The 27,941-nt window shown below is 44.3% G+C and overlaps 1 protein-coding gene across 1 annotated transcript; it reads right to left on the bottom strand.

Annotated features, from left to right (window-relative positions):
• Positions 1-70: 70 nt before the first annotated feature.
• CKAP2 (cytoskeleton associated protein 2) lies at positions 71-27,941 on the bottom strand. The gene is made up of 9 exons (XM_082244738.1): positions 27,831-27,941; positions 23,965-24,052; positions 20,057-20,132; positions 18,950-19,695; positions 14,643-14,886; positions 12,696-12,866; positions 11,887-11,947; positions 8,479-8,731; positions 71-570 (listed from the first exon to the last, which is right to left on the bottom strand). Exons 1-9 carry the CDS (start codon positions 27,883-27,885, stop codon positions 315-317), a joined length of 1,950 nt encoding a protein of 649 aa, XP_082100864.1. The 5' UTR covers positions 27,886-27,941; the 3' UTR covers positions 71-314.

Raw genomic sequence — 27,941 nt, 5'->3', positions numbered from 1 at the left:
ATTTATTAGATACAATACAATACCAATGCTATTGGAACACACTGCCGAGAAAAGGGTCAAATTGTACACTGCAAAAGCAGATATTATGTTGACTCAATCAGTAACCAGCAAACCAATTCACTAAGAACTAGCGGACGTTATAGGCGAGGGGGAGCATCTACAAAGCAAGCCACATTAATATATGGAGAAATAATAGAACACCAGACAAGGACATTAGTGTGCTGTGGCGATAGTCCATCGACTGTATAACCCAGTATACAGATTAAAATAAAAAAGGTGCATTTTAGCCAGTCAGTCCATAGTCTGTTGAAGGCTCATGCCTTAGTTAAACTTTTTGCATTGATCTCCTTGAGTGCCTCGTTCTTCCGGAAGATATATGCACTGGGACAGCTCTGGGGATCTTCCAGGTCTTCCAGTTGGGCAATACCAGCAATACAAGGATCATGATCTTTCAACATGTCTGGATATATATGAGATTTTCTTTCTAAGCGGCTGGACCGTCTGACAGGGGTTAAAAACTTGTAACCCTTGATGCTGGATTCTCCTTCCCTCATCTGGAGTTTTCTCATTCTGGCAAAACAAATACATTTTAAAAATGAAATAAGACGACATTTTTTTTTTTTTTTTTTTTTTTAATAACAAAGTTGTAGATAGAGCTGCAAGAATAATCAAAAAAAATTGCGATCTCGACTCAAACCCCTCCCTACGTTCTTAATCCAGCATTTCCACAATTCATGTAACAATGCAGAGCAGTTCCGCGCTCACAGCTGTCAAAAAAAAAAAAAAAAAAAAAAAAAATAGCCGGCAAAGTTTATCACAACATTGCTCAGCGCTGAGAGAAAAAGAAACAAATTGGGGGAGATTTATTAAAACATGAGCACTCAGAATCTGATGCAGCTGTGCATGGTAGCCAATCAGCTTCTAGCTTCAGCTTGTTCCATTAAGCATTGGAAATAAAACGTGGAAGCTGAATGGTTTCTATGCACCAGATTTTGCTCTCTCCGCCAGTTGCGGGCACTTGCACCCAAAACCCGGAAGTGCAGAATCACGTGTACATATACACACACGTGATTCTGTACAGCACGGCCGCCCTGCAGCAGTAAATATGGATGGTTGGCAAGTGGTCAATACACATGTAACACCAACACAGTGGAAAAGTGTAAAGGGGTTCTGAAAACAGTATCTCACTTATTTTGCATCCCAGACATGATCTGGGTTTATAAAATGGATTTGTAAAGCTATCTTACACATTCGATTCTTGTGTCCAGTTTTAGTAAATCACCCCCATTGGATCATTTGGTTCTTTGAGAACTTCAGTCTGCAAATAAGGCCTGTTTAACCACTTAAAAGACAGATGCTAAACAAGGAAAAAAATTGGGACTCATAAATCGGTGAAATATATATATATCTCCATCTCTCATTATATGTATATGTTTAGACACATGAGGATTACACTTTGCATAAGGTGTGCGGCCAGTTTATATGCTATAAGTCCCAACAACCCCTTTCTTTTATTCACTTAAAGACTAAGCCTTTTTCTGATATTTGTTTCTTACAAGGTAAAAATAAGTATTTTTTTGCTAGAAAATCTCTTAGAACCCCCAAACATTTTTAGCATACACCCTAGAGAATAATGGGATTTTTGACTTCCCATAAAACCCATTTCTCTGATGTTCATTGACGAACACAGCTACTGATTCTTCTTAACCATTGGGTTATACTGCCCCCTACGGCCACCTTGCAAACCTGCGTCACTGAAGCTTAAAGACGGAAAGCCCAGGAGACACTAAGCACCCTAGTAGAGTGCGGCTAAACAGGGAAAGGAGGAACCTGACCCCCTGATGCAATAGGCCTGAACCACCATCTGTCTGATCCATCTGGAAATGGTCGCAGAAGTGGACAACCCTTTGTAAGGTCTGTCCGTCCGTGAGTGCAACTTGAGAGTCGGATATCCGCAAAGACTCCGTAGCTGCCAGGCACACCCTAATTGCCCAGAGCACATCCAAGACATGCAAGGCAATTTCCTTCAGATGTTTAGGCCTGGGACACAGGAAAGGCAACACAATGTCTTCATTACAATGACAGTCAGAGACCACCTTAGGAAGGAATGACTGTCAAGAGGCAAAGCACCACATTAACCTTGTGAAGCACCATAAAGGTGAACGTCAGGATAACGTCAGTTCCGACACCCTGCATGCAGAGGTGATAGCACCGTCTGGGGCAATGTAAGCAGGGAACCCTCCTGAATATTTTCAAAGAGAAGCTTCAGTAGAGATGAAAGCACCACATTAAGATTCCAGGGTGACAACAGAGCCCGCACTGAAGAAACCAAAATGTTGGGATATCCTAAAGAGAAAAAAAAAAAAAAAAAAAAAAAAAAAAAAAAAAAAGGTATGCACCAGGGAGTGTGTGGCCAAAGGTCGTTGGAAAAAGACCGCCAAAACCCGATACCTGGCCCTTGATGGTACTCAAGGGCAATTTTTGTTCAACCCCCCAAAAGGTTAAGATCCGATGTACGTCTTCCATGTATGATGGTAGATCTTCCTAGAGGCAAATTTCCAAGCTTTTAACAGCGTAGGAATCACTGATTTAAAAAAAACAAACCTCCACCCTTCAGACCCTGGTGTTCAACAGCCAAGCCGTTAAAGCCAGCGACTGTAAAGCAGGATGGAAGATTGGTCCTTGGGACAGCAGATCCTCTCAGAGGAAGTCCCCAAGAAACATCAGCGACCAGCCGTACCAGATCGGCATACCAAGACTGGAGCCATTAGAATGACTGGAATCTCTTCATGAATCCTGCACATGAGTTGTGGCAGAAGTTTGAGAGGGCTGGAACAAATCAGTCAGCTCACCTTAGAATGCCGGCTACTTACAAAGCCGCTTCTTGTGCCCCCTTGGTGATTGACAGACCACGACCGTGGCATTGTCCAAATTAGTTTGTACCGACACCCCTGAAGACGATTGTCCAATGAGACAAAGTCTGATCGCTCAGAGTTCCAGTACACTAAATCCGCAGTCTGGGCTCTGCCAAAGTCCAGACCCCCTGAGCATGTCTGTGCTGAGGACACCTCCCCATCCGGACAGGCTGGCATCCATGGTGACAACCGTCCAGGACAGGAGGAGAAGAATTTTCCCTGTTGAAGTGCCAGAGAGTGAAGCCACCTCTAGAGACCGTGGATCCTTAAACCATTTCACCAGAATCTCTTTAGCAGAGATCTTGTGTGGAACTGTGCAAACAGTTCGCCCCGAGGTTGGACACTGTAGTCTCCATCAGAGTAGTCAGAGAGTCTGCTGGCAGAAGATCGTCCAGGTACCCCAGTACCGCGATTCCCCACTAACTCAAAAAAATGCCAGCACCAGGGCCAACACTCCTGTGAAGACCCGAAGTGCGGAAGGGAGACCAAAGGTCAGCGCCACAAACTAACGATCCTCATCCATGGCAAAAAACTGAGAAAGCGCTGGCGACCAGCACATATTAGAAAGTGCAGGTAGGCGTCTTTGATGTGAAAAGAAGCGAGAAGAAGTCCCCATGATGTAGGGACGCCACTACCATGTGAATGGACTCCATGCAGAACTTCTGTACTCGCACAAAGCAGCTTAGTACCTTGAGGTCCAGAATTGGACGTACCTTGCCTTCCTTCCTGGGGACTGTAAAGAGGTTGGAGTAAAAAACCCTTGAAAATGTTCCTAAGTCGGAACCGAAGCAATCACCCTTTGAAATAAGTCTTGCACTGCCCCAAAGAGACCCCGTAAGTATCTGGGAACAAGTGCAGGTTGGAAGGGAAAAACCTTTCCGGGGAGGACAAGACCGAACTCGATCTCATAGCCTGACCGAATAATTTTGTGGACCCAATTGACCTGTTCCAGGGAGGTCCATGGATCCTGAAACCAGCAAAGATGCCCCCCCCCCCACCCATGGGTGAGGGCGCCCCTTCATGCAGAGGCAGCCTTGTCTACAGGTCTGGAAGAGCTGGCTCGTGGATTGCCAGACCAGGTTCTCTTGGAACCTCTGGTAAAGACCCTGACTTTTGATCCCTAATCTTATGATCCTGAGAAACGAAGGAGGCCATTTAGGAGCAGAGGAGAAAGGCCCACGTCTCGGACGGGGCTCCTTGCCCTTGGTAGCCTGCGGTAGAAGAGAACTCTACCATCCCCCCCCCGTGAGACCCTTAACAATATCATCCAAGGAAGCTCCAAACAGGCGACCCCCTACAAGAGGGAGATCAGATAAGGCCTTCTTAAAAGTCCAGCATTTCAGCCAGACAATACGCAAAAAGCCACCAGGTAAAATGAACGGCAACACAGCGCCACCATCTCCGACACCCTGCGCGCAGAAGTGATAGTCACCAAAAAGGCCACCTTCTGGGATAACGTAAGCAATGGAACCTCTGGAATGTCTTCAAAAGGTAGGCTTCTGGAGAACTTACAACACCAAATTAAGGTCCCACGGCAGCAACGGAGACTGCACTGGAGGGACCAAGTGTTCAATGGACGTTGAAAGAAAACCGCCAAGGCCGAGACCTGGCCTTTGATGGTACTCAAGGCCAGGCGCTGTCCAACCCCTCGTTGGGAGGAAAGTCAAAAGATCCAAGTCACTAAAAAGGAGCGAGGGTGAACCCTGAGGGATTCAAACCACGCAATGTAGGCAAAAGTACAATTGTGAATCTTCCTAGAAGTAGATTTCCTAGCTTTTAACAGCGTAGGAATCACCGACTCAGACGCTATCCTTTCAATAGCCAAGCCGTTCAAGCCAGCGACTGTAAAGCAGGATGGAAGATTGGCCCTTGGACAGCAGATCCTCCCTGAGAGGAAGTTTCCAAGGGGCATCAGCGACCAGCCGTACCAGATCGGCGTTCCCAAGACCAGTAAGGCCAGTCTGGAGCCACTAGGATGACCGGAACCCTCGATCCTGCGCAGGAGCCTCAGCAGAAGTTTGAGAGGAGGAAAGGCGTAAATCAGAGGATAAGAGAGCGTGCCACAAACCTCTGCACTTTCCTGTTGATGAGAGAGGGCAACAGATCCACCTCGGGAGTGCTCCACCGATGAAACACCTCCGAATGAAGTGACCATTCCCCCTGGTCCAACGCCTGTTGACTGAGGTAATCCGCCTGCCAATTTTCCACCCCTGTAATGTGTACAGCAGTGAAGGCTGGAACGATGCGTTTTGCCCACCTGAGAATGCCAGCTACTTACTGAGCCGTCAGGACACTTCTTGTGTCCCCTTGGTGATTGACATCGGCCACGGTCGTGGCATTGTCTGATTGAATCCATACCGGACACCCCTGGAGACGACTTGTCCAATGAGCCAGACAAAGTCTGATTGCTCGGAGAGCCAGTACACTGATCGATAGCCTGGACTATTCCAGAGTCCAGGCCCCCTGAGCACACTCTGTGCCGAGGACGCCTCCCCACCCGGACAGGCTGGCATCCGTGGTGACGACCGTCAAGTACAGGGGAAGAAATGATTTTGCCTGATAAAGTGCTGGAGAATGAAGCCACCAAACCAGGGACCCCCTCGTACACCGGCTCAACAGGATCAGATTGTCTAGAGACGGAGGATCCTTGTTCCATTTCACCAGAATCACCTTTTGCAGAGATCTCATTGTGAACTGTGTAAACAGAAGCGCCTCGAAGGTAGACACCATCAAGCCCAGAACCCGCATGCAAGTCCGAAGAGTTGACCGTCTGCTGGACAGCAGAAGCTGAATTGCCTACTGCAATTTCTGAAGCTTTCCAAAGGAAGAAACACTCTGAGGCCAAGTCCAGCATCAGACACAGATAGTTCAGGCTTGTGGATGGAACCAGAGCAGATTTCTGAAGATTGTGAACTCTTGAGGGAATTTGGTTGGATTCTGAGAGTAATCTTCAAGTTGGCCAACAGAGCAGTTGAATACTCTGATCGCCAAAGCAGATCGTCCAGATATCCCAGTACAGCTATCCCCCACTGACGCAGCAATGCTAGCACTGGGGCCAATACCTTTGTGAATACCCGAGGAGCAGAGACGAGACCAAAGGGTAACGCCACAAACTGATAATGCTCCTCGCCCACAGCAAAGCGGAGGAAGCGCTGGTGGGCGGCACATATCAGGATGTGAAGGTAGGCATCCTTGATGATGGAGGCGAGGAAATCCCCCAGATGTAGGGACGCCAGTACCGAGCGAATGGATTCCATTCAGAACTTCTGTACCCGCACAAAGCAGCTTAGCGCCTTGAGGTCCAAAATTGGACGCACCTTTCCTTCCTTCCTGGGAACTGTAAACAGGTTTGAGTAAAAACCTTGAAAATGTTCCAATTTCGGAACAATCACCTCTTGAAATAACAAGTCTTGCACTGCCCCATAGAGATCCCCTAAGCGATCTGGGGACAAGTGCAGGTTGGAATGGAGGAACCTTTCCGGAGGATAGGATTGAAACTTGATCTTGTAGCCGGAGCAAATGACTTTGTGGACCCATTTGTCCTGGATCAGGGAGGTCCATGGATCCGGAAACCAGCGAAGACGTCTCCCCACCCCAGATACAGGTGAGGGAGCCCCTTCATGTGGAGGAAAACGTGCCTGCAGGTCTGGCAGAACCCTCTCGTGGCTTGCCAGACCAAGACCTCTTAGGACCCCCGGCGGAGGCCCTGAAGGGCCTAGATCCTTTGTCTTGAGACCCCGAGGGACGAAAAGGACGTTCGTCAGCCAAAAAGAAAAGCCCCATTCTGCAACGGGGCTCCTTACCCTTGAAAGCCTGGGAGGAAGAAGAAGAGTACTCTTTCCCCCTGTGAGGCCTTTGAGGTCATCCAAGGAAGCTCCAAACAGGCAATCCCCCACAAAAAAAAAAAAAAAAAAAAAAAAAAAAAAAGAGATCAGATAAGGCCTTCTTAGAAGGCTGGTCCGCAGACCAGAATTTCAGCCAAATAATATGCCGCAGGACCACCGCTGAGAAAGTCTAGAAAATCAAGGGAGCGGCATCCGAAGAGGCGTTACAGACAAACTGTAGCCGTTGGACCAACTGATCCGCCAGCTCCGCAAAAGGCAGGGGGGAGCTGTTCCCCCTCCAGGTCCCGGCGTAGAAGTTTTGCCCAATGTCATAGCTTGCGACACCAGGGTAATAGTAAATACCGGTCTAAGTGCCGAACCAGCCACAGTGAACATATGGCGGGTCAAGGCCTCCAACCTCCTATCAGTCAGGTTTGTGAAGACCCGGGACTCTTCAACCGGGAAGAAAGTGGCTTTATTCAACCTGGAAACCAGGGAGTCCATTACCGGAGGAACCGTCCATTTTTTTTTAAAGGAGGGAATCCTCAGGGGTACCGCTTTGCAAAAAAGGTTAGGGATTTCAAAGCTGCGTATCGGGCACCCCCACTGTTTTGTGACAATATTGTCAAAGAAGGCAAGAAAGGGGGGGGGAACAGCTTTGCCGCTTTTGAGGACCTGTGGGTTCCAAAAGGTAACCCATGTCCCCATCTTTAAGGTTTACCCCACTGATACAATCAGTGCATCCAGTAGTGCCTTTTCATCCACGGCTAGAGGAGCAGGGGAATCATCCTATCTAAGCATGCAGGGTGCGTGGACGCAGACCCTGAAGGGTAACGTGCATCCGCGGCGTCCACATCAGATTCTGGATCTGATAGACAGAGGAAATAGGTGAAGGCGGGGGACGCTTCTTGCTAGCCCGTTTGCCCAGGACTAAATCTACCTTGGACACCAAGACCGCCGTCAATGCAGTCAGTTGTTGGGACACGGAGGGCCCGACACCCTCTGAGAGGGGGGGGAAATCAGGTGGGGAGATATGCTCCAGGGACTCCCATGAGTGGATGGGGGAACCCACACAAAAGTGTAGAACACTGTAAGGGACATCCCACCGTGCTGTCAGCACCACAAGGCCCAGCACAGAGCACTACCGCTGCAATAGCAGAAAAAAAAAAAAAAAAAAGAAGGAGAGAAACCCCCACAAAAAGGACTCACCACCACCTGCCCAAACGAACCGCACACTATGTGGCGATCAGGAAGAGGAATATCTAGGGATCAGCACTAGAGGACAAGGAAGGGCTCCCACTGCCGAATCACCGCCCATCCGACTCCAAAAACATGGCCTCTGCTATTTTTAATGGGAAACCATAGGAAATTGGCTGCCGAGGCTACACAAACATGGCCGGGGGGGGGGGGGGATGCATTGTGGGCAGATTTTTTGGGGGGTAAAGACCTGCTTCAGCCCAGCCCACCGAGAAGTACAACCCATATAGTCATGAAAATATGTGTCCGTCAATGAACGAAAGAGAAAATAAATACTGATACTTACATGTAAACAAGTGTGTAAAAGAAAAGACCTGTAGCTGAAGTGGGTAAAGTAGAATGTCGTCTATGGGGCCTGCTAGTGAGCGGGCAGAAGAATAAGACCCTGATATGCATTAGACTGAAGATAACAGATATTCACACAATATACCTGCAGAATCTCATCAATTCAACAAGTTTTTTTCAGGGAAGGGAAATCTTACTTTTCCAAATGAGGGGTTGTGGTAATGTTAAATCTAACAACAGATGATGTATCCTCTCCTTTTTCTGGAGTTCTCTGAGAGTTGGACGGTTTCTCAGGAGTTGATGGGCTCTTTGGTTCATACTTCATTGCTCTTCTTCTTCCTTTTTTTCTCTTTTCCTTCATAGCAGAATCCTCAGGTTCAGGCTTTACTTCAGCCTTTACCTCTTCAGCTTGAGCCTCTTCCTCCTCACTCTCTCTCTTTTGGTTCTCTCCTGTAAAAAAAGCACCAATTAATGACATATTACATGTTCATTCTGCATAAACTCAACCCAAAACTGGCACATCTGGTGGGCAAAAATCACCTGCTGGCTTTTTACAGACTCTCCAAGACTGCAGCATCGCCCCCTGCTCACAAGCCAAAAAAAAAAAAAAAGGAAGGTGTCACCATCTTAGTTTTCTGTCCCAGTACCTATGGTCACTACGGGAAATCCAACATATTTAGGGTGTGTTCAGAAAAGGAACAAAGGGGTTAATGCAGGTACCGGTACCAGATATGACATTTAGAAAGGACTGGATCACTGGGGGGGGGGCATACCTCCTCCAGCACTGGTGGCACACTTTTAAGGGTTGTCAAAGGCCTGGCCCCCCCTCTGCGACATTTGGTTTTATCCATCAGCCCTGACAGTATTACAGGACGCAGTGGTAACATGGGGGGAGGCAGAAGGAGCCACAGCGTGTACCAGGGGACATCTGGAAGTGTGTCAGATGCTTCATTAATCTTATCTTTTTTTAAAACAGCAGAATCTGGTGGCATGGAAAGCACGATGTAAAAGTATCAAGATTTTTCTTTGCAGAAAGGACTTCTATTCCCCCCCCCCTCCAAACAGCAACAGATTTGCTTCACTTCTTGTCTTATTTGCCTTTGAAGGACCCAGTAATTTTGACTCAAAGGCTGCATTCTAGTCTCAGGTCGGTGATAGTCGCAAGACAACACATACATCTTTATTGCCATAGAACTAATCTGCTGAGTCACACTATGGCTGCTGCTATGAGGATACAGTCACTTAAAGTGGAACTACACTGCATCTAAGCACCACAAACCAAAAATGCTATTGAATTCATTTTTAATATTCAAAATCAAAAACCCCCATCCATTCAGGTCTCCATGCTTTATTTTATTTTGCTGAGAAATCACTTTGAAACACATCCCCTAGCAGCAGTTCTGTGGCCATCCTGAGTTAGGTCAGATGATTAATGTAGCATTTACTTCCTGCAATCCATCTGCCCTTAGCTCAGGCGTGCATGCAGGAGGGTGTGCTCAGCTGAGAACACCCCCCCCCCATGGGATGTATGACATCATTTGCCTAGGCCTGTAAACCAGGAAGAAACTCATGAAAAGTAATTTAATAATGCTAGCAGCATAAGGATTCCTATTCTCTAGGGTTTCTGCTTAACACAAAAAAAAGGTTCATATAATGTCTGGGGGTTCTAAGTAATTTTCTAGAAAAGAAATACCAATTCAAAACTTGTAAACAAAAAGTTCCAGAAAAGGCTTAGTCTTCAAGTGGTTAAGATAGTCCATGTTTGAGAGAGTGATGTTCCGCTTTAAACTTCGTAACAGATTCTGTTTAAACTAAAGTATGATCCTTACCTTACAGACTTTACTGGGGGAACAAAACAAAACAAAACAAAAAAAAAAAAAAAAAAAAAAAAAAACACAAAGAGACCTTGTGAAAATTCAGCCATCACAATTCTGTTTCATAGACCAGTGTTTCGCAACTCAGATCCTCAGGGCATACTAGCAGGCCAGATTTTAAGTATTACCTTGGGGAGATGCAGACTAGAATACTGCAATCACTGAGCAGCAAATGATATCACCTGTGATGTATTTCAGTTTTCTTGCAAACCTGGCCTGTTCGTGTGCCCTGAGGACCGGAGTTAAGAAACACTGTCGGAGGAACAGACATCTAATTAGCCCTAAAATATCCCATTGAAGAAGTAGTATAGCCAAAGCTTGTTTAGCTGTACTTCTCCTGTGGTTTGGTTCTGCACTCCTGTGATCCGGTTTTAGCAGACAGTGGGCTGAAGTCAGTTGTCATCAGAGCCGGGCCAGGCTCAGGCAAGATTACGACAATGTAGTCGGGATCCGCCCACATGCCTGGACCAGCAACCGGCTCAGAGAGACAGTCACCAGCTCTCTGCTTGGGGGAACTCTGAGAACGGAGCGATCGGTGTTGTTAGATTGCTTGGTTCTCAGTCTTAAAGGTGGCGGGTGAATGGCTGTGTGTGAGGGGGGAGGGGGATGCGTGTCAGGACAAAGTATGATCATTGGGTCAAGAGTACATAGTTCCTAGCATATCTAGAGAACTGACAATGGTGTGCTCTCCTGCTTAGTGTAGTCAGTATTTAATAGGAAAGCAGAGGGACTGGCAGGAACAAGTATTTTACACAAAGTAAGCAAAACAAAGAACAGGATACTTTCTCATACAAGTACATGATACAGCAGCCACATATCAGGAATATGAAGTGTTGGGGGTAACAAACACTTTAAAGGCTCAAGGTTTTTTACCTTCATGCATGAAGGTAACAAAAAAAAAAAAAAAAAAAAAAAACCTGTGTGCAGTGCCCCAATACTCACCTGAGCGCCCTCTCGATCCAGTGATGTGCATGAGAGCGCAGCTTCTCCTGGGTCTCTTATTCCTCATTGGCTGAGACAACAGAGGGAGCCATTGGCTCCTGCTTCTGTCAAACGGAAACTTGTGGGGTTAGGGGAAGAAGTTTGAGAATCCATCATAGGATTGCCAAAACTCATACTGTGTCTGTAAACATTGTTCAGAGTACATGCAAACACTGATCGTGTCCACATCATTGTATTGGGATTTTAAATCATGTTTCTTTTAATAAAAATTTCTGATTTTATTATATTGCTTATTGTTGAATACGGTACATTGAAAGTCCCATATAATTCCCCTTCCCCCTTTTTGTTGTCCCCCCCCCCCCCATTGACCATCTGGGAGGTTGGTCTTGGGTATCCCCTAACCCCACAAGTTTCCATTAATTTGGGATGCTGGTACTATAGATCTCCATTATACCCCAGGCGTCCATATTTATATATCCTGCTACTGTCAATCACAGCTAGTGAGCCAATGAGGAGAGAGTGGGGGTGGGAGCCAGGAGTGTGTGTGTCTTATGGACACAAAGAGCTGGACTAGGGAGCGAGCAAGCACCAGTACCCCCCCCCCCCCAGAGCAAGCTGCTTGCTGTTGGGGGCACTGGCTGAAGAGGAGGAGCCAGGAGCACCAGCAGGGGACCTGAAAAGAGGAGGATCCGGGCTGCTCTGTGCAAAAACTACTGCACAAAGCAGGTAATGACAGGTTTGTTTTTATCACAAATAAAACAACTTTCAAAATTTCAAAAGAATACATACCAGGCTCAGTCTTCAACTGTTCCAATGTGTTTGCAAGAATGGCTCTCAGCTCTTCCAGAGGCTAAACAATGTCATAAAAGTGGAAAAGGAGAGGTGTTAAGTAATTTACTGAGAAAAAAGTGTAGTAAAATAAATAAATAAATAAAATAAAAATAAAATAAAATACTGTCCGTAAATCCTAAATATGCATCAAGAGGTTGCCAGCTCCCCAGATTTGCTAAGAAAGGACTTCACAAAAATCAAGACGCAGAAACACAAGAAGCTAGCTGATGCATGAGTTGATGGTTTACATGATAAAGATGCTACATGCAAGCATTTCAGTTCATGCTAGTAGCAAGTTGATACACGGCTGAAGTACCTGTCCTTCATTTGATGTGGGAGGGTTGTACATATAAAACATACAAACATGAGTGGAGTTTTTTCTGTAAAGTAAGCTTGTGGCGATTTCAACCACTGAAAAGCTATGGGTGCACAATAGTGCGGGCATCTGCTAGTCTTTGACCACAACAATTAACTAGAACATGCCCAGTGTACCTAAAAAAAAAATAGCCATTTCCATTAGAAGCAGTGACCAGGTCTCAATCCTTCCTGCTGGTACCTCCTTATTAGCTATAAAATAGGTCATATGGTAGGGCAAATATGAGTGAGGGTTACATGGAGACCATCCTCATCTATGGCAATAAACACACAGAGATGGATCTCATCCAGATTACAGACTTAGCCAATCCATAAAACCTGGCCGACTTGTTAGAAGACTTTGTATTCCTGACATAGTCTGAGCAGAAGTAATGTTCTAGAGTTATTCTCACCTGTGCCCCAGCTGCCACTGCTCTCTCGCATACGTCAATTACTTTATACGGCTGACCTTCCCTCTGCTCAAGACGTGCCAGACATTCCCAATATCTAGAAAGCTTCTTTGCTTCTGGAATATTCTCAATTTGCTTTTCCAGTATTGATAGGATTTCTTCCTTCTGAATACCCTATGACCAGAATAAAAAAAATAAATACATGGTTATTCTTCTGGCAACACCAACGTCAAACAGGTTTTAAGGCTAGGTTCACACTTGTGCAACCCCACATTCTGTAGGTAGCGCAGCCCATTCATCTCAATGGGCCGCCCTATCCAAAGAAACATGAGTAAAGAAGTCCCGGACCCTGTATAAAAATTGTGCTGCATGGAAGTGCATGGTGCTACAGCAAAAGTAACAAAAAAAAAAAAAAAAAAAAAAAAAAAAGGAAGAAGGGGTAGCCTTTTGCCAATGCGTGGGGGTGCTGTCAAAAATGAATGGAGCCTTCACTAAAGAGCAGCACATTTTGCCTGTGGGATGGGAACACCTGTGATTTTGCAAGTGTTCCCTTTCGGACCTGCAGAATTGTGAACCTAGACAAACCGTTCGTAAAAGCAATTATAGTTGCCTATTATAAAACAGGGAAAAAATTATTAAAATTAGAGACGTTCAGTATAATAAAACTATTTTAGTGTATTCTATAAATCTGTACTGTGATCCACGTATTCGACAATCTAGATCAGGAATCCTAAAACTACGGCCCTCCAGCTGTTGCAGAACTACACATCCCATGAGGCATTGGAAAGCTTTCACAGACATGACTAGGCATGATGGCAATTGTAGTTCCTGAACAACTGGAGGGCCATAGTTTGAAGACCCCTGATCTAGATTCAGAGATTTTGTTTTTAAAAAGGGGGGGAAGTTTATTGGGATACTTTGAGGGAGTTGTAAAGGCAGAAGGTATTTTTTTTCTTAATGCATTCTGTTTAAAGTGGAGTTCCGGCCTCAAATTTTTAACTAAAAATACCCGTATAATACTAATCCATCGCCCTTTACAGAATCGCTATTCTCATACTTACAAGGTGTACAGTATTGGATTTTAGCCAAAATCTTACATTAAAAACGCTGTCTAAGCGCGGCCATCTTGGATGTGGGCATCTGAAGCCGCAGTGTAATCTGCTGTGTCCTTCCTGATTCCAGGGAGTTCTTCCTGATTCCAGCCCCCTGGGAGTGATGACAAACAGCTCCCAGGATGCAATGCAAAGACAGAAGTGATGTCGGTGTCCGTCGCCACGGGGGGGGGGGGGGACCCCCGAAAACAAAATTGAAAATGCCCATTTGTTGATAGGGAGGCACTCCAGGAATCACTAAAGTTGCAAAATAGGCCGGAACTCCGCTTTAAGACAAAAATCCTTCTGTGTGTAGGAGCCCCCCCTCACCCCCTAATACTTACCTGTGTCCCATCTCTATCCAGCAATGTCTACGAGTCTCTTGGCCTCCCGGGATTCTCCGTCTTGATTGGCTGAGACAAAGCGCCATTGGCTCCCAGGGCTGTCAAAGTCAGAAAGCCAGTCAGGAGAGAGAGAGGGGGCGGGACCGAACGCCAGCTCCGTGTCTGAATGGATACACAGAGCTGCAGCTCAGCTGCCCCCATAGCAAGCGGCTTGCTGTGGGGGAACTCGATAGGAGGGAAAGGCCAGGAGCAGCAACGAGGAGCCCGAGAAAAAGAGAATCCAGGCTGCTCTGTGCAAAATCAACTGCACAGAGGAGGGAAGCATAACATGTTTATTTTGTTTTCTAAAAACGAGACTTTACAATCACTTTAAAGTGATTGTAAACAATAACCTTGTAAAACAACCCATTCAATTTAAAACAGAATTGAAAGGCAAAACATTTTTGAGGGTGGGGTGCTTTGCATATTTAAGTCCAAACGCAGGTATCTGTGTGAACATGGATAGATAGATATACCTCATCAATTAACTTCTGGCATTCTGAAAAGATCTGGTTGACTTTCAGCGTGAACCATTCCTGTTCATCCTCTTCTGCCATGGTTGCCCAGAACAGCTGGCGAGGTTCTTCTTTTGGTTCTTCGGGTTCACTTTTAATCACTGGCTCATCCTTTTCTTCCTTAGTTGTTGTAGAAAGCAGGGCCACAGATGAGGGCCTTTTCATTACCTTTCCTTTCGATGCTCTCCACTGTGCTAGACGAGCCCTGAATAAAACAGAAATGTTGAGATTATAGACTTTTCCAACCAAACTACACCCACATTCTGCTTAGTCTCTATTTTCCAGTAAGTTGTACACCGCTTATGATTACAATATCCCATTAATCAACCTTTTCCAATCAGGATGCCTTCTGGGTTCTTTAGGGGTGCCTCAGCAAAATGCCTAAAAACTGCCCTAAAATTAACAAGCCAGCAAGTGGATCAAGCCTCGCATACTAACAACTAATGATGTAATTAATTAATTAATTAATTAATTCGGAGGAAATCAGGTGCCTGCATCCTCGATTGCCCCTCCCCTGCCTCTCTTAAGTGCTTTAACCTTCTGTTTGTAAACTAGATGTTTACAACCGATAATGAGATTTTCAAGCACAGTACAGACAGGATTAAATGATCGTACATATAATTCCATATCATTTATGTAATAGCATTACATAAAGGAGAAAACTAGGTAGGCGTTTTAAAGCAGGTAAAAAGGAAACTTTAAGAGCCGGTTCACACTGCCGCGACCTCTAAGTCGCCTCATAAGGGGCGACTTCTAGCGCGACTTGTGAATTTTGTTACGCGACTTACATGAGACGACTTTGTATTTGGCCAATCAGAATATGATGGTTCTGGGTCATGCTCAATCACCCAAAAAAAAGTTCTTAAAAATTGTCGTTTTTGATAGAGAGCCAATTATTGAAAAAAAAAAAAAAAAAAAAAAAAAAAAAAAAAAAAAAAAAAAAGATTTCTTTGGATTTAGTGTCTGGGGATCTAAAAGGTGTACCTGTGAAGTTTCATCTCTAACATGTCCAGAACCAGAAAAAAAAAAAAAAAGAAAAAAAAAAGCATTTTTCTTATAATTTTTATTAGCACATGAATATGGCTTCTCTACACCTGGCCATTTTTCTTGCAGTCATTTATTGGGCATTTTTGGAGGCAGGCATGACTTTTTTTGGATTTAGTGTCGGGGGGGGGGGGGGGGGGGTCCAAAAAGTGTCCCTGTGAAGCTTCATCTCTGTAGCAGGTCCAGAACCAGAAGAAAAAAGCATTTTTCTTATAATTATTAAATACAGCAGTGTGGCGGCTTCGCTACACCTTGCATTTTTTATTGCTGGCATTTATCTGGCATCTCTGGAGGCAGGCATGACTTTTTTGGATTTAGTGTCTGGGGTGTCAAAAAAGTGTACCTGTGAAGTTTTATCTCTATAGCATGTCCAGAACCAGAAAAAAAAAGCATTTTTCTTATAATTATTAATACAGCAGTGTGGGTTCAGTGGGTTCTGGACATGCTACAGAGCTGAAACTTCACAGGTACACTTTGACACCCCAGATACTAAATCCCAAAAAGTCATGCCTGCCTCCAGAGACGCCAAAAAAAAAAAAAAATGCCAGCAATAAAAAATGCAAGGTGTAGAGAAGACGCCACACTGCTGTATTAATAATTATAAGAAAAATGATTTTTTTTTCTGGTTCTGGACATGCTACAGAGATGAAACTTCACAGGGACACTTTTTGGACCCCCCAGACACTAAATCCAAAAAAAGTCATGCCTGCCTCCAAAAATGCCCGATAAATGCCTGCAAGAATGGTGGCCAGGTGTAGAGAAGCCATATTCCTGTTCTAATAAAAATTATAAGAGAAATGCTCTTTTTTTCTTGTTCAGGACCATTTTTATGGAAAGTCGGATCACAAGTCGCTTCAATTAAGATAAGGAGGCGACTCCCATTGAAGTATATGGGAGAGGTCGGATCACAAGTCGCCTCAAAGTAGTACAGGACCCTTTTCTGAAGTCGGAGCGACTTCAGTTGTGCCAATTAAGACAGCACTGATTAACATTGCTTTTGTTATGTCAAGCGACTTGGGGCGACTTGAGGGCACACAAGTCGCCTCACAAGTCGCGCTAGAGCGAATGGGCTCTAAATGTTTAGGTTATGTTATGTGAATGGGGACATGAAAAACACATAAATGTCTTCTGTCTGCCTAAAGTGATACTAAAGTAAATTTTTATTTTTCGTTTAAAAATAAACATGTTAGGCCCCGTTCACATAAGGGCGACGCTACTTCGCACCGCGCCATCGGAGCGGCCGCCACGGACTTCATAACATTGAAGTCTATGGCGGTCGCCTCCTGGTCGCCCCAAAGAAGCTCCGGACCCTTTTTCTAAGTCGGAGCGACTTGTGTCGCTCCTATTAGAACGGGTCCGCAGCTTCCCTATGGAAGGCGACCTGCGGCGACCTGGTCGCCTCACAGGTCGCCTTAGTGTGAACGGGGGCTAATACTTACCTCCTCCGTGCAGTTGTTTTGCACACAGAGAAGCCTGGATCCTCCTTTTCAGCTCTGCTGGCCCCTCCCTCCTGCCAAGCCGAGGCTCAGCATGTCCATTCAGACAGAGCCACGTTTCAGCCTTGCCCCTCATTGGTCCACAGACTATAAATGACAGCAGTGGGAGCCAAAGGGGGAGAGTCCCTGGCAGCCGAGTCCCTCCTGCAACATTGCTGGACTGAGATGGGCTCAGGAAAGTATTGGGGGGGGGGGCTGCTTCACACTAAAGCTGGATACACATTACACAATTTTCTTTAGATATTTTCCTTTAGACTTACCAAAACCATAAAATATGAGGTCAGACCTAAACAAACACTTTTAAGGTGTATGCAATGAGGCAGGCTCTTGCACTACATAGTTGGATCGTAAATTTAAAGGAAATCTACCAACAAAAATTGTATAGTGTGTATCCAACTTTAAGCTTTATTCCTTAATGCATAGAAAGCATTAAGAGAAAAAAAAACCTACTGACTTTACAACCACTTTAAGGCCAATTCTCATGTGCTTTGAAATGAGGAGCGAAGCTTTGCTAGAAGTTTAGACTGACAGGTAGGCAGGGGGAATGGGGGGGGGGTTCAAATGGGTGGGGAGAGATATGGCTTGCCAAACGCTGTTAGCTTCATCCAGGCAAGACAGCCATCTCTATACTACCTGGAGAAGAATCAGTGCTCCTACGTGCACTACATATGGACTCCCCCCTTCTATATCCATGCATTCAGCCAAATACGTTTTCTACAACACATTAATTTATGTATAGCTAGAACCAGGAGCTCTGACTTTTCCATATAGACTTTTCAACATGCTTGTTTTTCTTGTTAACCTACTCATTTACAATATCAAATTATGCTCAAAGATTGTAACATTTCCACTAATCTTTAATTCACTTGAAACTAACCAGCGTGAAAAGTGTGAGCACTCCTGTGCAATGATCAAACTAAAGTGAACCTAACCTGACCTAAACCCTTCCAAAAGGTCCCAATGCTGATGTGCAGGATCGTTAACCGAGGCTCTGTACGAGGCCAAAACTCTCACCCCAAATTAGCAGTAAGCCCTTCCCCCTCCTTTTATGAAGGATGACTTCCGGTCATTCAACTGTCAAATGCTGAAGATACAATGGGCAGTAAAGGCTCTTTGACTTTTGTAGAAGTAAAAGGCCCATGTGCAGCCTAGTAATATGATCTTGCAGCTGTGGCACACCAGTGGGGAATTTACAGGGTTTAAATTAGATGTTGAGGAGGCAACAGTCCCTCCTCATTGCCTGTTAAATGCCTCTGAAAAGCAATCCAAACGCAGATCGCTTGTCAGACTTGGCAGTTTATACACAAGTCTAAACTTAGCCTTACTTGTGCACTTTACACTGCCTTGAGAATAAGCCCATTGAACTTCAAATTTTAAAGCGGTAGTATACCGATTTTTGTGACTTTTACCTACAGGTAAGCCTAGAATAAGGCTTACCTGTAGGTACAATTAATATCTCCTAAACCTGCAGGGTTTAGGAGATATTAATTGCGGCACACACAGCGCCGGAGCCGCCGAACCCAGCGGTGTCCGGGGGTCCGTGTCGGGGCTTCATTTTAAGGTAAGTATTTCATAATGAGCTAGTATGCGATGCATACTAGCTCATCATGCCTTTGTCTTGCAGGGTTTTTTTTTTTTTTTTTTAAAAAGGAGTATATAACCGCTTTAAAATGTAACTATTGACACAGGAATCTACAGAATAATAAAGAAAAAAAAATCCAGGCGTACTTGCGCTCTTCTGCTGTTTCATTCACTCTTGGGTATTTGCCAACAATGGATGGTCGTTGGTGACTGGGCATGATGCTTACAGGGCCAATTGTTACTCTCTTCTTGTTCTGCATACCAGCCACGCCTGAACCCGTTTTCTGCACTTTAGGAGCAAATGTGCCGCAGGGGCCTGGTGACTTCTTGTGGTTAGGTATGTGGGTGGTTCTTCTAATGGTCACATGTGAAACTTTGCTCTTGGTAATGGCAGTACTAGATGCCTTTGTCTGTGATGTGGCTGTACTGATGATATGGGTAGCTCTTCTCGTGGTCCCAGGTTGGGCTTTGCTCTTGATAGTTGTGGTGGATGTCTTGACTTGCAAGGTCACTGGCGGAACTTTTGGCTTCGGTTTCATGTCATTGACAGAAGATGGCTTTACTATTGGCTTCCTAGTAGTCAATACATTTGGCTTAGTTGCTGCTCTTTGCATAACAGTTTTACGCTCTGGGGCCACACTTTTATCGCTCGCGGTTTCAGAAGGCTTCCTAAAAGAATTGATCTTGGACTGCACAATTTTGCCACGATAAGCTCCCAGAACAGGCTTAACTGCCGGCTTCTGTTCTGTTTTGACAGGTTCCTCTTTTTGCTTTTCATCCTTTAGCTCCTTCTCTTTTAAAGTTTTTGTTTTCAAAAAAGACTGGCTGAATGTCATAGTTTTACCATCTTTTTTCACAACTGGTCGGATATTTTCTTTATTAATGGGTTTAATCTAGGATAAAAAAAAAAAAAAATCAAAGTCACCTTACTAACACTAAAAGCATGGAATACACTGTATAGGTATATACTGACAAAGCAGAGGCCAGTAACAGCAATTAGAACAATTCCTCACCGGAGGTGACAGCATATATAATAGAACAGGGATCGCCAAACTACGGCCCCGTTCCATGAGGCATTGTAAAACTCTGCCATTCACAGACATAACTAGAATTGTAGTTCCTGAACAGCTGGGAGGGCCATAGTTTGGAGACCCCTGTCATAGAAGACTGGGTTTGGGGAATGAGTTTTGGCTGGAGTTCTTAGATAAACAGAGTCATGTCCACACAGCAAAATATGCTACCTCCGCTACTTACCGTTTTTTGGTCCAGGGCTTTTACTGCTGCAGACTTTTTCTGCGGCGCTCTATTGGACCTTTCCATCAAAGGAGACCTTTTGAAGAGAATACACACACCATTATAGATTTGTTTAGGAATGCCTACCTTTCCAAATGTGTATTTATGGTGTCTAAAAAAAAAAAAAAAAAAAAAAAAAGTACTAATGCCAAAGTTTTAAAGTGCTTTTGGAATTAAAAAATAAAAACAAAAATGCTTTAGAGCCGGTTCACACTGAGGCGATCCGACTTCGAGGGGCGACCTATGAAGTCACATAATGGAAGTCAATGCATGTCGCTCCCAGGTCGCCTCAAAGTAGTACAGGACCCTTTTCATAGTCGGAGCGACTTGTGTCGCTCCTATTAGAACAGGTCCTGTACTATTCAATGGCGAGCGACCAGCCTGACAAGTCGCGCTAGTCTGAATGGGGTCTTAAAGTCATAAAAATATAAAAAGAAAAAAAAAAAAAAAGGCTAATATTTTTATATGCCAAACAAATACCAAGAAAATTCCCATCTCAACTTACATACCAGCCAAAATATCCTGTACCAGTATATGTTAAAAACAGGGGTTTTGTTTTCACAGATTTGCAAATACATGCGTTAGCAGCAGAGCCACCTCACAGCACCCCAGTATTATCTGTAGTCCTAACTCCAAATTTTGAGAGCCATAGTAGAAGCACGTGAATTCTAATCAATATTTGTTATTAAAAGGTTGCTCTCAGCCTCTAGAATACAGGGACTGCTGCACAAAAAAAAAAAAAAAAAAAAAAAAAAAAAAAGAAGAAGGAAGGAAGAAAGAAAGAAAATGCTGGGATCCAAAATAATTGTGAAAAAAAGCTGTCTAGAAAAGAAGGTTCAAACCTTATGTGTCTTATACATCAACACACACATATAATATATATATATATATATATATATATATATATATATATATATATATATATATATATAAAGATAAAATCTATTAACCTTTCGACTGTACAGTTCAATAACGATATTGCACATACACCACTAAATTCTACTGACAACCTAATGTGCTTTAAGAAATTGTTATTAGATATATGAAACCATTCAATATAAAGTGACTTGTGCAATCAAACCACTGAAATAAAATAAACCAACGTGATATATATATATACACACACACACACACACACTTTTAAGATGAAATAAATGTTCGTAAATATGTGAGCTAAATGCCCACTAAGTGTCTATCTATAGCCTTGGTGTTACCGTGTCTTCATGCAAACCAATTACAAGTGCCAGTGCTTCACTGCTGGGTCCTGAATAGAATGAATGGCTGCTTACCAGAAGCTCAGATCCACAAGGAATCTAATGCATATATCATATCCTGATAGGATGGATACTGCTCCTTATGGACATCTCACTGGGATTTTAGAGAATAAACGGGCTCTCAGTTTGTGGACGATAGGAGTTCGAATTGAAAAAAAAAAAAAAAGAACTCCTAGTGCATTATCCTTTAAAACCAAAACTAAAATTGCACTTAGAGTATCGCTGGAATAGAAGCAAACAATTGTAGTATTGGCGCGACTGCCTGCAGTACGGTCCGAGCCCATTAACGTACGTCACACCGCTAGCTCCTGTCCAACGCGTTTCCCCTTAGAATGTGTCAACTGGGATCTTAAAAGGTTTTTTCTTTTAGATCATGTTGGTTTATTTTATTTTATTTCAGTGGTTTGATTGCACAAGTCATTTCATATTGAAATGTTTCATAGATCTAATAATTTCTTAAAGCACATTAGGTTGGTTGTCAGTTCACCGGAATTTTGTGGTGTATGCGCAGTGTCATTATTGAACTGTACAGTCGCAAGGTTAAATGATTTTATCTTTTCATGGTATATATGTGAATGCATATGACAAGGTTTAATCCTTAGTTTTAGACAGCGCACTCATTTTTCACATTGTGATAGATAAGCAGAGGGCAGGTGAGCCTGGAGGGAGCCCATCCCTCAAAGGCACACTGGACATCTAGCACTATGCCAGCAAAAGGGTCCAGTGCGTCCCCTCACCAGTATTCCAATATTTTTATATTTGTCATTTAATAACCACTAAGGTGCATAAAACAGAACAGAGATGAAATCAATATTTGCCTTTACAAACAGCATTAGGGCTCATGTACACAGGGCAGCTGAAAACCTTTTCTGAACCCTGGAAACCAACAGAGAAAAACGTCCGTTTTACAGCGTTTACATACCAAGTTTATGAGAGTTTAGGAGCACGCAGTTATTAGCATTTGAGGTTAGAAGTGTTTTTTTTAAAGATAACCTTCAGGAGACCCCTCCTAAAAGTCCACAATGCATGAAAAACAAGTAAATTATTAACTATTTCAGCCATTCTGTGAGAGAAGAGAGCAGTGTAGATAGCGGTCTTATTTTTCTGTGTTTTCACTACGGATCCCATCATGAGCATGTGTGAGAAAATGCTCCTAATGTTGCTGTGGCTCCGAAGACGTAGAAAATTGTGTGAGAACCAGAGTTCATCGCAACTGGACTCCATTCATGCAGGTGACAGCATGTGGTGAAATTTGTGGTTTTTTTTCCAACATTTTTATATGTTCAAAATTTATCAGAATGGTTTCCCCCCCACCCTTTAAAAATGCTTATAAGCGTAGTTTACCGCGGTTACACGCATTTGGAGTTTGAAATGCCGGTCAATTACAGTCCTAAATGCAATATTTTTATTTTTTTTATAAAAAAATGCCACTCCCATCAACGGCACCTAAACCACTATAAACGACAGTGTACATGAACACATAAGATAAAAAGCAGCTGTAGTGTACATGAGGCCTTAGTTCTCCTGGATAAGTGGCACTAAACATCCTTATGCTCCAAAAATAATCCATACACATCCGTTAATATAAGGGTTCATTTACTAAAATTAGAGTGCAAAATTTGGTGCAGCTCTGCATAGAAAAATCATCTTCCAGTTTTTTTTTTTTTTTCTGTAAAAGTTTAAATTGAAGAAGGTGAACTTAGAAGTCAATTGGCTACCATGCATAGCTGCACCATGTTTTGGTCCCTCCAGTTTTAGTAAATCAACCCTTTAATGTTCCTCAAACCTATTTTTCATGAAATAGTTTGTGTTTTTCTTTGAGCTACCCCACCTAACTTCCATTTGTTTTAAACATGCAGTGCACTTACCTGCGGTCCTTTGTATTCTTAGCTCAAAGTACCTTGTATGTAGACACATACTTAAAAAGGCATATGGTCTACTGTATGCTTAACCACTTCCCACCCAACCTATTGTAATAATGTGGCTGGTCGGGTGCTCTGTTATTCTGGATGGACGCCATAGGCCTTGCTCCCACTCGTGTACCTTCTGCGCACCCTAGGGCCGCTGGGTGACGTAATCTGTACACAGATCACAGTGGAACAGATTTTATTGGGTCACTGTGTGCAGCCCTGGTATCACGCGATCTCTGTGACCAATCATATGTTAGTTGTAAACAATGGCTCTCATTCATAGAAATTGTAATCTGATTGGTCACAGTGATCACATGGTACAGGGCCAACCAGAGCTGACCTGTACCATGTAATAGCTGTTGCCAATCACAGCTATCACAATTGTACACTACGGGAAATGAATTGATGCCACTCAGTGTAAAAATAATTGCTTATACAGTGATCATTACTGTAAATAGCAATCAGTGAACAAAAAGAAAAAAAACCCGATTGCCTCCCCAGAGCATCATCGCTACAGAGAACACCATATAAATCCCAATCCACCACGTTGAGTGCTCATAAAGGAATAAGTGATGGTCACTAGCAGCACTGCTTGCCCAGGGCACGCCATATAGAAGATGAAATTGCAAACTCTTGTGGTTGAACTTGGTTTTCCTAACATACTGTACAGTATAAGACGATTTACCTGATCTCATTCGGTTTCTCAGGCTTCTTCGATTTCAGAGGGGCAATTTTTCTAGACATGTTATCCTCTGAAAGCTTATTCATTGGCTCTAGTTTAGAAAAACAAGACAAATATTAATCTGACAACCTTTCTAATATAGTGAAGTCCTAAGCTGGTCAGAAACCAATAGAATTCCATTCTAAATGTCTCATTTTAAAGGATGTTTATTGGTTTTTCTAACTGTTATCACGGTCAAATCAACTGCAGTTTTTGGTAAGAGTGATGAAAAAAATTCTAAACCTAGGTAACATACAGCCGTGTTCATGGCCTTTATAAAAAATAAAAAAATGCCAGACACTAACTAAGCTGGCCATACATTATACAATTTTCTTGTTCAAGTTCCTCTAGATTTCCCTTCAACTATATAGTGCAAGGACCGGCCTAATTGCAGACAAATTGAAAGTGTTTAGGGTTGGACCTCAAATTATATGGTTTTTGGTAAATCTAAAAAGGAACATTGTACAAGATAATTGTATAATATATGGCCAGCCTAAGCTGCAGTACGGATAAGCAAGACACGGAAAGATATTAGCAAACACATAATTGCGCTGGAATTTTTGTTGGTGTTCAATCGCCGGTGTAAATGAAACCTTAGGAGGAAGTCAGGACACATTGCCACATTTTTGAAAACACCTACACATGCACAGATGTGCTGAAGGGCTCTGCCAAGACACAAAGGCTGGGCAGAGGCCTTCAGAACATCAATGCATGCATTATAAGGGCAGCGTCTTTAGAAATGGACCCCTAGGTGTCACTTCACTATTCCTATTTAACAGGAGCTCACCAGAGTCAGTAGGTTCAATCACCAACATATACCAGCAGGCCAAAAGTGATCAGTGCTGGGGGCTGAAGCCCATCTGACCTCTGGATTGTCCCATATATTAGAACGCTCAAAGAACCACTAGAGGTGGGAATGGGGAAAGCAAACATTCTTTATGATCCATCTATGGCTGCTCTCACTCAACAGAAGTCAATATAATGATTTGCCTTTATTTCAGGTACTTATATAGGGCCGTAAATTTACGCAGCGCTTTACATATACATTGTACATTAATATCAGTCCCTAATCTCAAGGAGCTTACAATCTAAGGTCCCTAACATTCATACATACACATACTAGGGTCAATTTAGACAAGAGCCAATTGACCTACCAGCATGTCTTTGGAGTGTGGGAGGAAACCAGAGTATCCAGAGGAAACCCACGCAGGCACAGGGAGAACATGCAAACTCCAGGCAGGTAGTGTCGTGGTTGGGATTTTGAACCAGCGACCCTTTTGCTGCTAGGCGAAAGTGCTAAAAAACAACACCAAAACTTGTCAATCAACAGCTTGCGGCTTTTCTGTTAAAATAACTAACTTGTTATACTTCCCTCCTCTGAGAGCAGCCCCGATCCTCCTCTTCTCAGGTCCCTCGTTGGAGCTCCTGGCTCCTCCTTTCTGTCGAGTGCCCCCACAGCAAATAGCTTGCTATGGGGGCACTCAAGCCGAGCTGCAGCTTTGTGTGTCCATTCCGGACACGGAGCTGCTGTATGACCCCACCCTCTCTCTCTTCTGATTGATAGGTACCTGCTCCCACTTCACCGTAGCAGTCTTCAAGTTATGTCTGGCCCCTCCTCTTCTCAGGTCCCTGGCTTGAGCTCCTGGCTCCTTTCTGCTGAGCGCCCCCACAGCAAGCAGCTTGCTATGGGGGCACTCAAGCCAAGCTGCAGCTCTGTGTGTCCATCCAGACACAGAGCTGCCGTAAACCCCCCCCTCTTTTGATTGGATAGCTGAGTTTGATTGACAGGTACCCGCTCCCACTTCACCGTAGCAGTCTCCAAGTATGTCCGGCTCTTCCTCTTTACCCCCACTGCCTTCTGGGACACACACAGATCCCAGAAGACGCTGGACCATTCAGAAAGTGCAGCGCGACTCCCACATGCGCAGTAGGGAACTGGCTATGAAGCCGGAAAGCTTTGCTGCCGATTTCCTTTACTTACAATGCTGGCGGCTACACCCGAAGCCGATTGAAGCGGTTTGGGGGGCTGACATCGCAGGATCCCTGGACAGGTAAGTGTCCTTATATTAAAAGTTAGCAGCTACAGTAATTTGTAGCTGATGACTTTTCCTTTTTTTTTGCCCAGACTGGAGCTCCTCTAATTTTCTGACTAAAGTTCATTTCAGTGGTCAGAATAAATGATTGATATCCAAGCACTTGATGCACCTAATAATGGCTAAGGGCTCTTTCACACAGTCCGCCTCCGTAGGTGGATCTGTGCTGCTCAGCGGGGATCGATCCGCCGATCCCCGCTGAGCCGGCGGATGACAGCTCCGTCTCCGCTTGCAGTGCGGAGAGGGAGGTGTCACAGCTCCCGCTGCTCTCCCAAGGGGAATCGGATGAGAGCGGACCGCCTGTCCGCTCTCATCTGATCCGATCCCCAGGACGGATGGAAAATAGGGTTTCCATCCATCCATCCGGAATTCATGGACAGGAGCGGATGCGGATGGCAGCGGACATGTCACCGCTGACATCCGCTGCTCTATAGGGCTGAATGGGGCATCCGATCAGATCCGCCTAAAAAACTGACAGGCGCATCTGATTGGACCGCCCGTGTGAAAGAGCCCTAAATGTTTGCTTTTTCTGCCAGGAGGAAAGGAGTCTAGGAGAGTTAGGTTGCATTCACACCTGACTGTAGCCATAAAGTGCCGTTCAGGTTTGGGAGTTTTGAGCGTTTTTAGAAGTGTATTACAAGCGTTTTTACAGCTTCAGGTGTCTTTATTTAGCCAATAGAAAGCACTGGGGGGAGGAGAGGGAGGGGAAATTAGGGGTGGAGAGCTGCTGTTTGAGCAGAACATTAAAACGCTTGTAAATCGCTCAAGTCAGCGATTCTATTGAAGTCTATGGGACCAAAAAATGCCTGTAATCTGCCAAAAAGAAGCTCATGTTTTGAGCTTCAGGCATTTTACTTCAGACAACAGAATGCTCATAAGTGAACAGGGGCCATTGAAAGGAATGGGATTTGGCTTGTTGAGCGTTTTAGAGCTACAAGCAGAAAATCGCTCAGGCCTTAGCAAAACGCTCTGCGTGTATGAGACCTTGGACTGCATTCACACCTTGGAGTTTTGAATCGCAGGCAGTTTTGCCGCGATTCTGTCTGTGATTTCAAAGCGCCAAGGCGTGAATGACAAACCGCAGAATGCACATTTGAATGGCACCTAAAATTGTGGTGCGATTCTACAATAAATCCTGCTGCAATTGCGACAACCCGTATCGCGTGAAGCAAGACACCCAAAAGTAGCGCCTGAACGTTTTTTGGACGACAAGCTTCATATGATGTGGGTTGTCACGAATACAGCACGACAATCGCTGCAGAACCGCACCACCATTTTAGGTGCCATTCAAATGAATGGGTTTTTTTTAATGTGTGTTCTGCGATTTGTCATTCACACCTCAGCTCTTCGAAATCGCAGGGAGAATCGCGACAAATCTGCCGCTGAGATGTGAATTGGAATTAACGGCAGCACAAGCATGACACCCCTCTGCAGCACGGATTCTGGGAACATTACCAGGAACACAAAGGTGTGACTGGAGCCTCACAGAGGAAGAACTTCCCAATTCATTTGTTAAATTTGAGTGCTGCCTGTCCTGACCAATCAGATTTTAGCTTTTATTTGGGGGGTAACAAACAAGGAATAGGATTGGTCCATGTGAGCTCTGTTGTCCAGCTCCTAGGACATGCAGGGACTTGTACAGGGAAGCCTCAGGACACCCGAGTTCCTGGGCCGGGTGACAAATAGGGTGACAACCCGTCCCCCTTCCCCCCATACACGCCTGTGTAACCCACTCACCTGTACGCCTCGTTCCCCTCCGCACTGCCGTCACAGCCACCATCTCTCTGCTCATCGCACTCACTATTCTCCTAAGACAGTTTGAAAACCGCTCCGTCTATAGCACCGCCT

The sequence above is a fragment of the Pelophylax lessonae genome (assembly GCF_965119305.1).
Source record: "Pelophylax lessonae genome assembly, chromosome: 2".
Classification (NCBI taxonomy): domain Eukaryota; kingdom Metazoa; phylum Chordata; class Amphibia; order Anura; family Ranidae; genus Pelophylax; species Pelophylax lessonae.
This window is presented reverse-complemented; position numbering and strand designations above follow the sequence as displayed.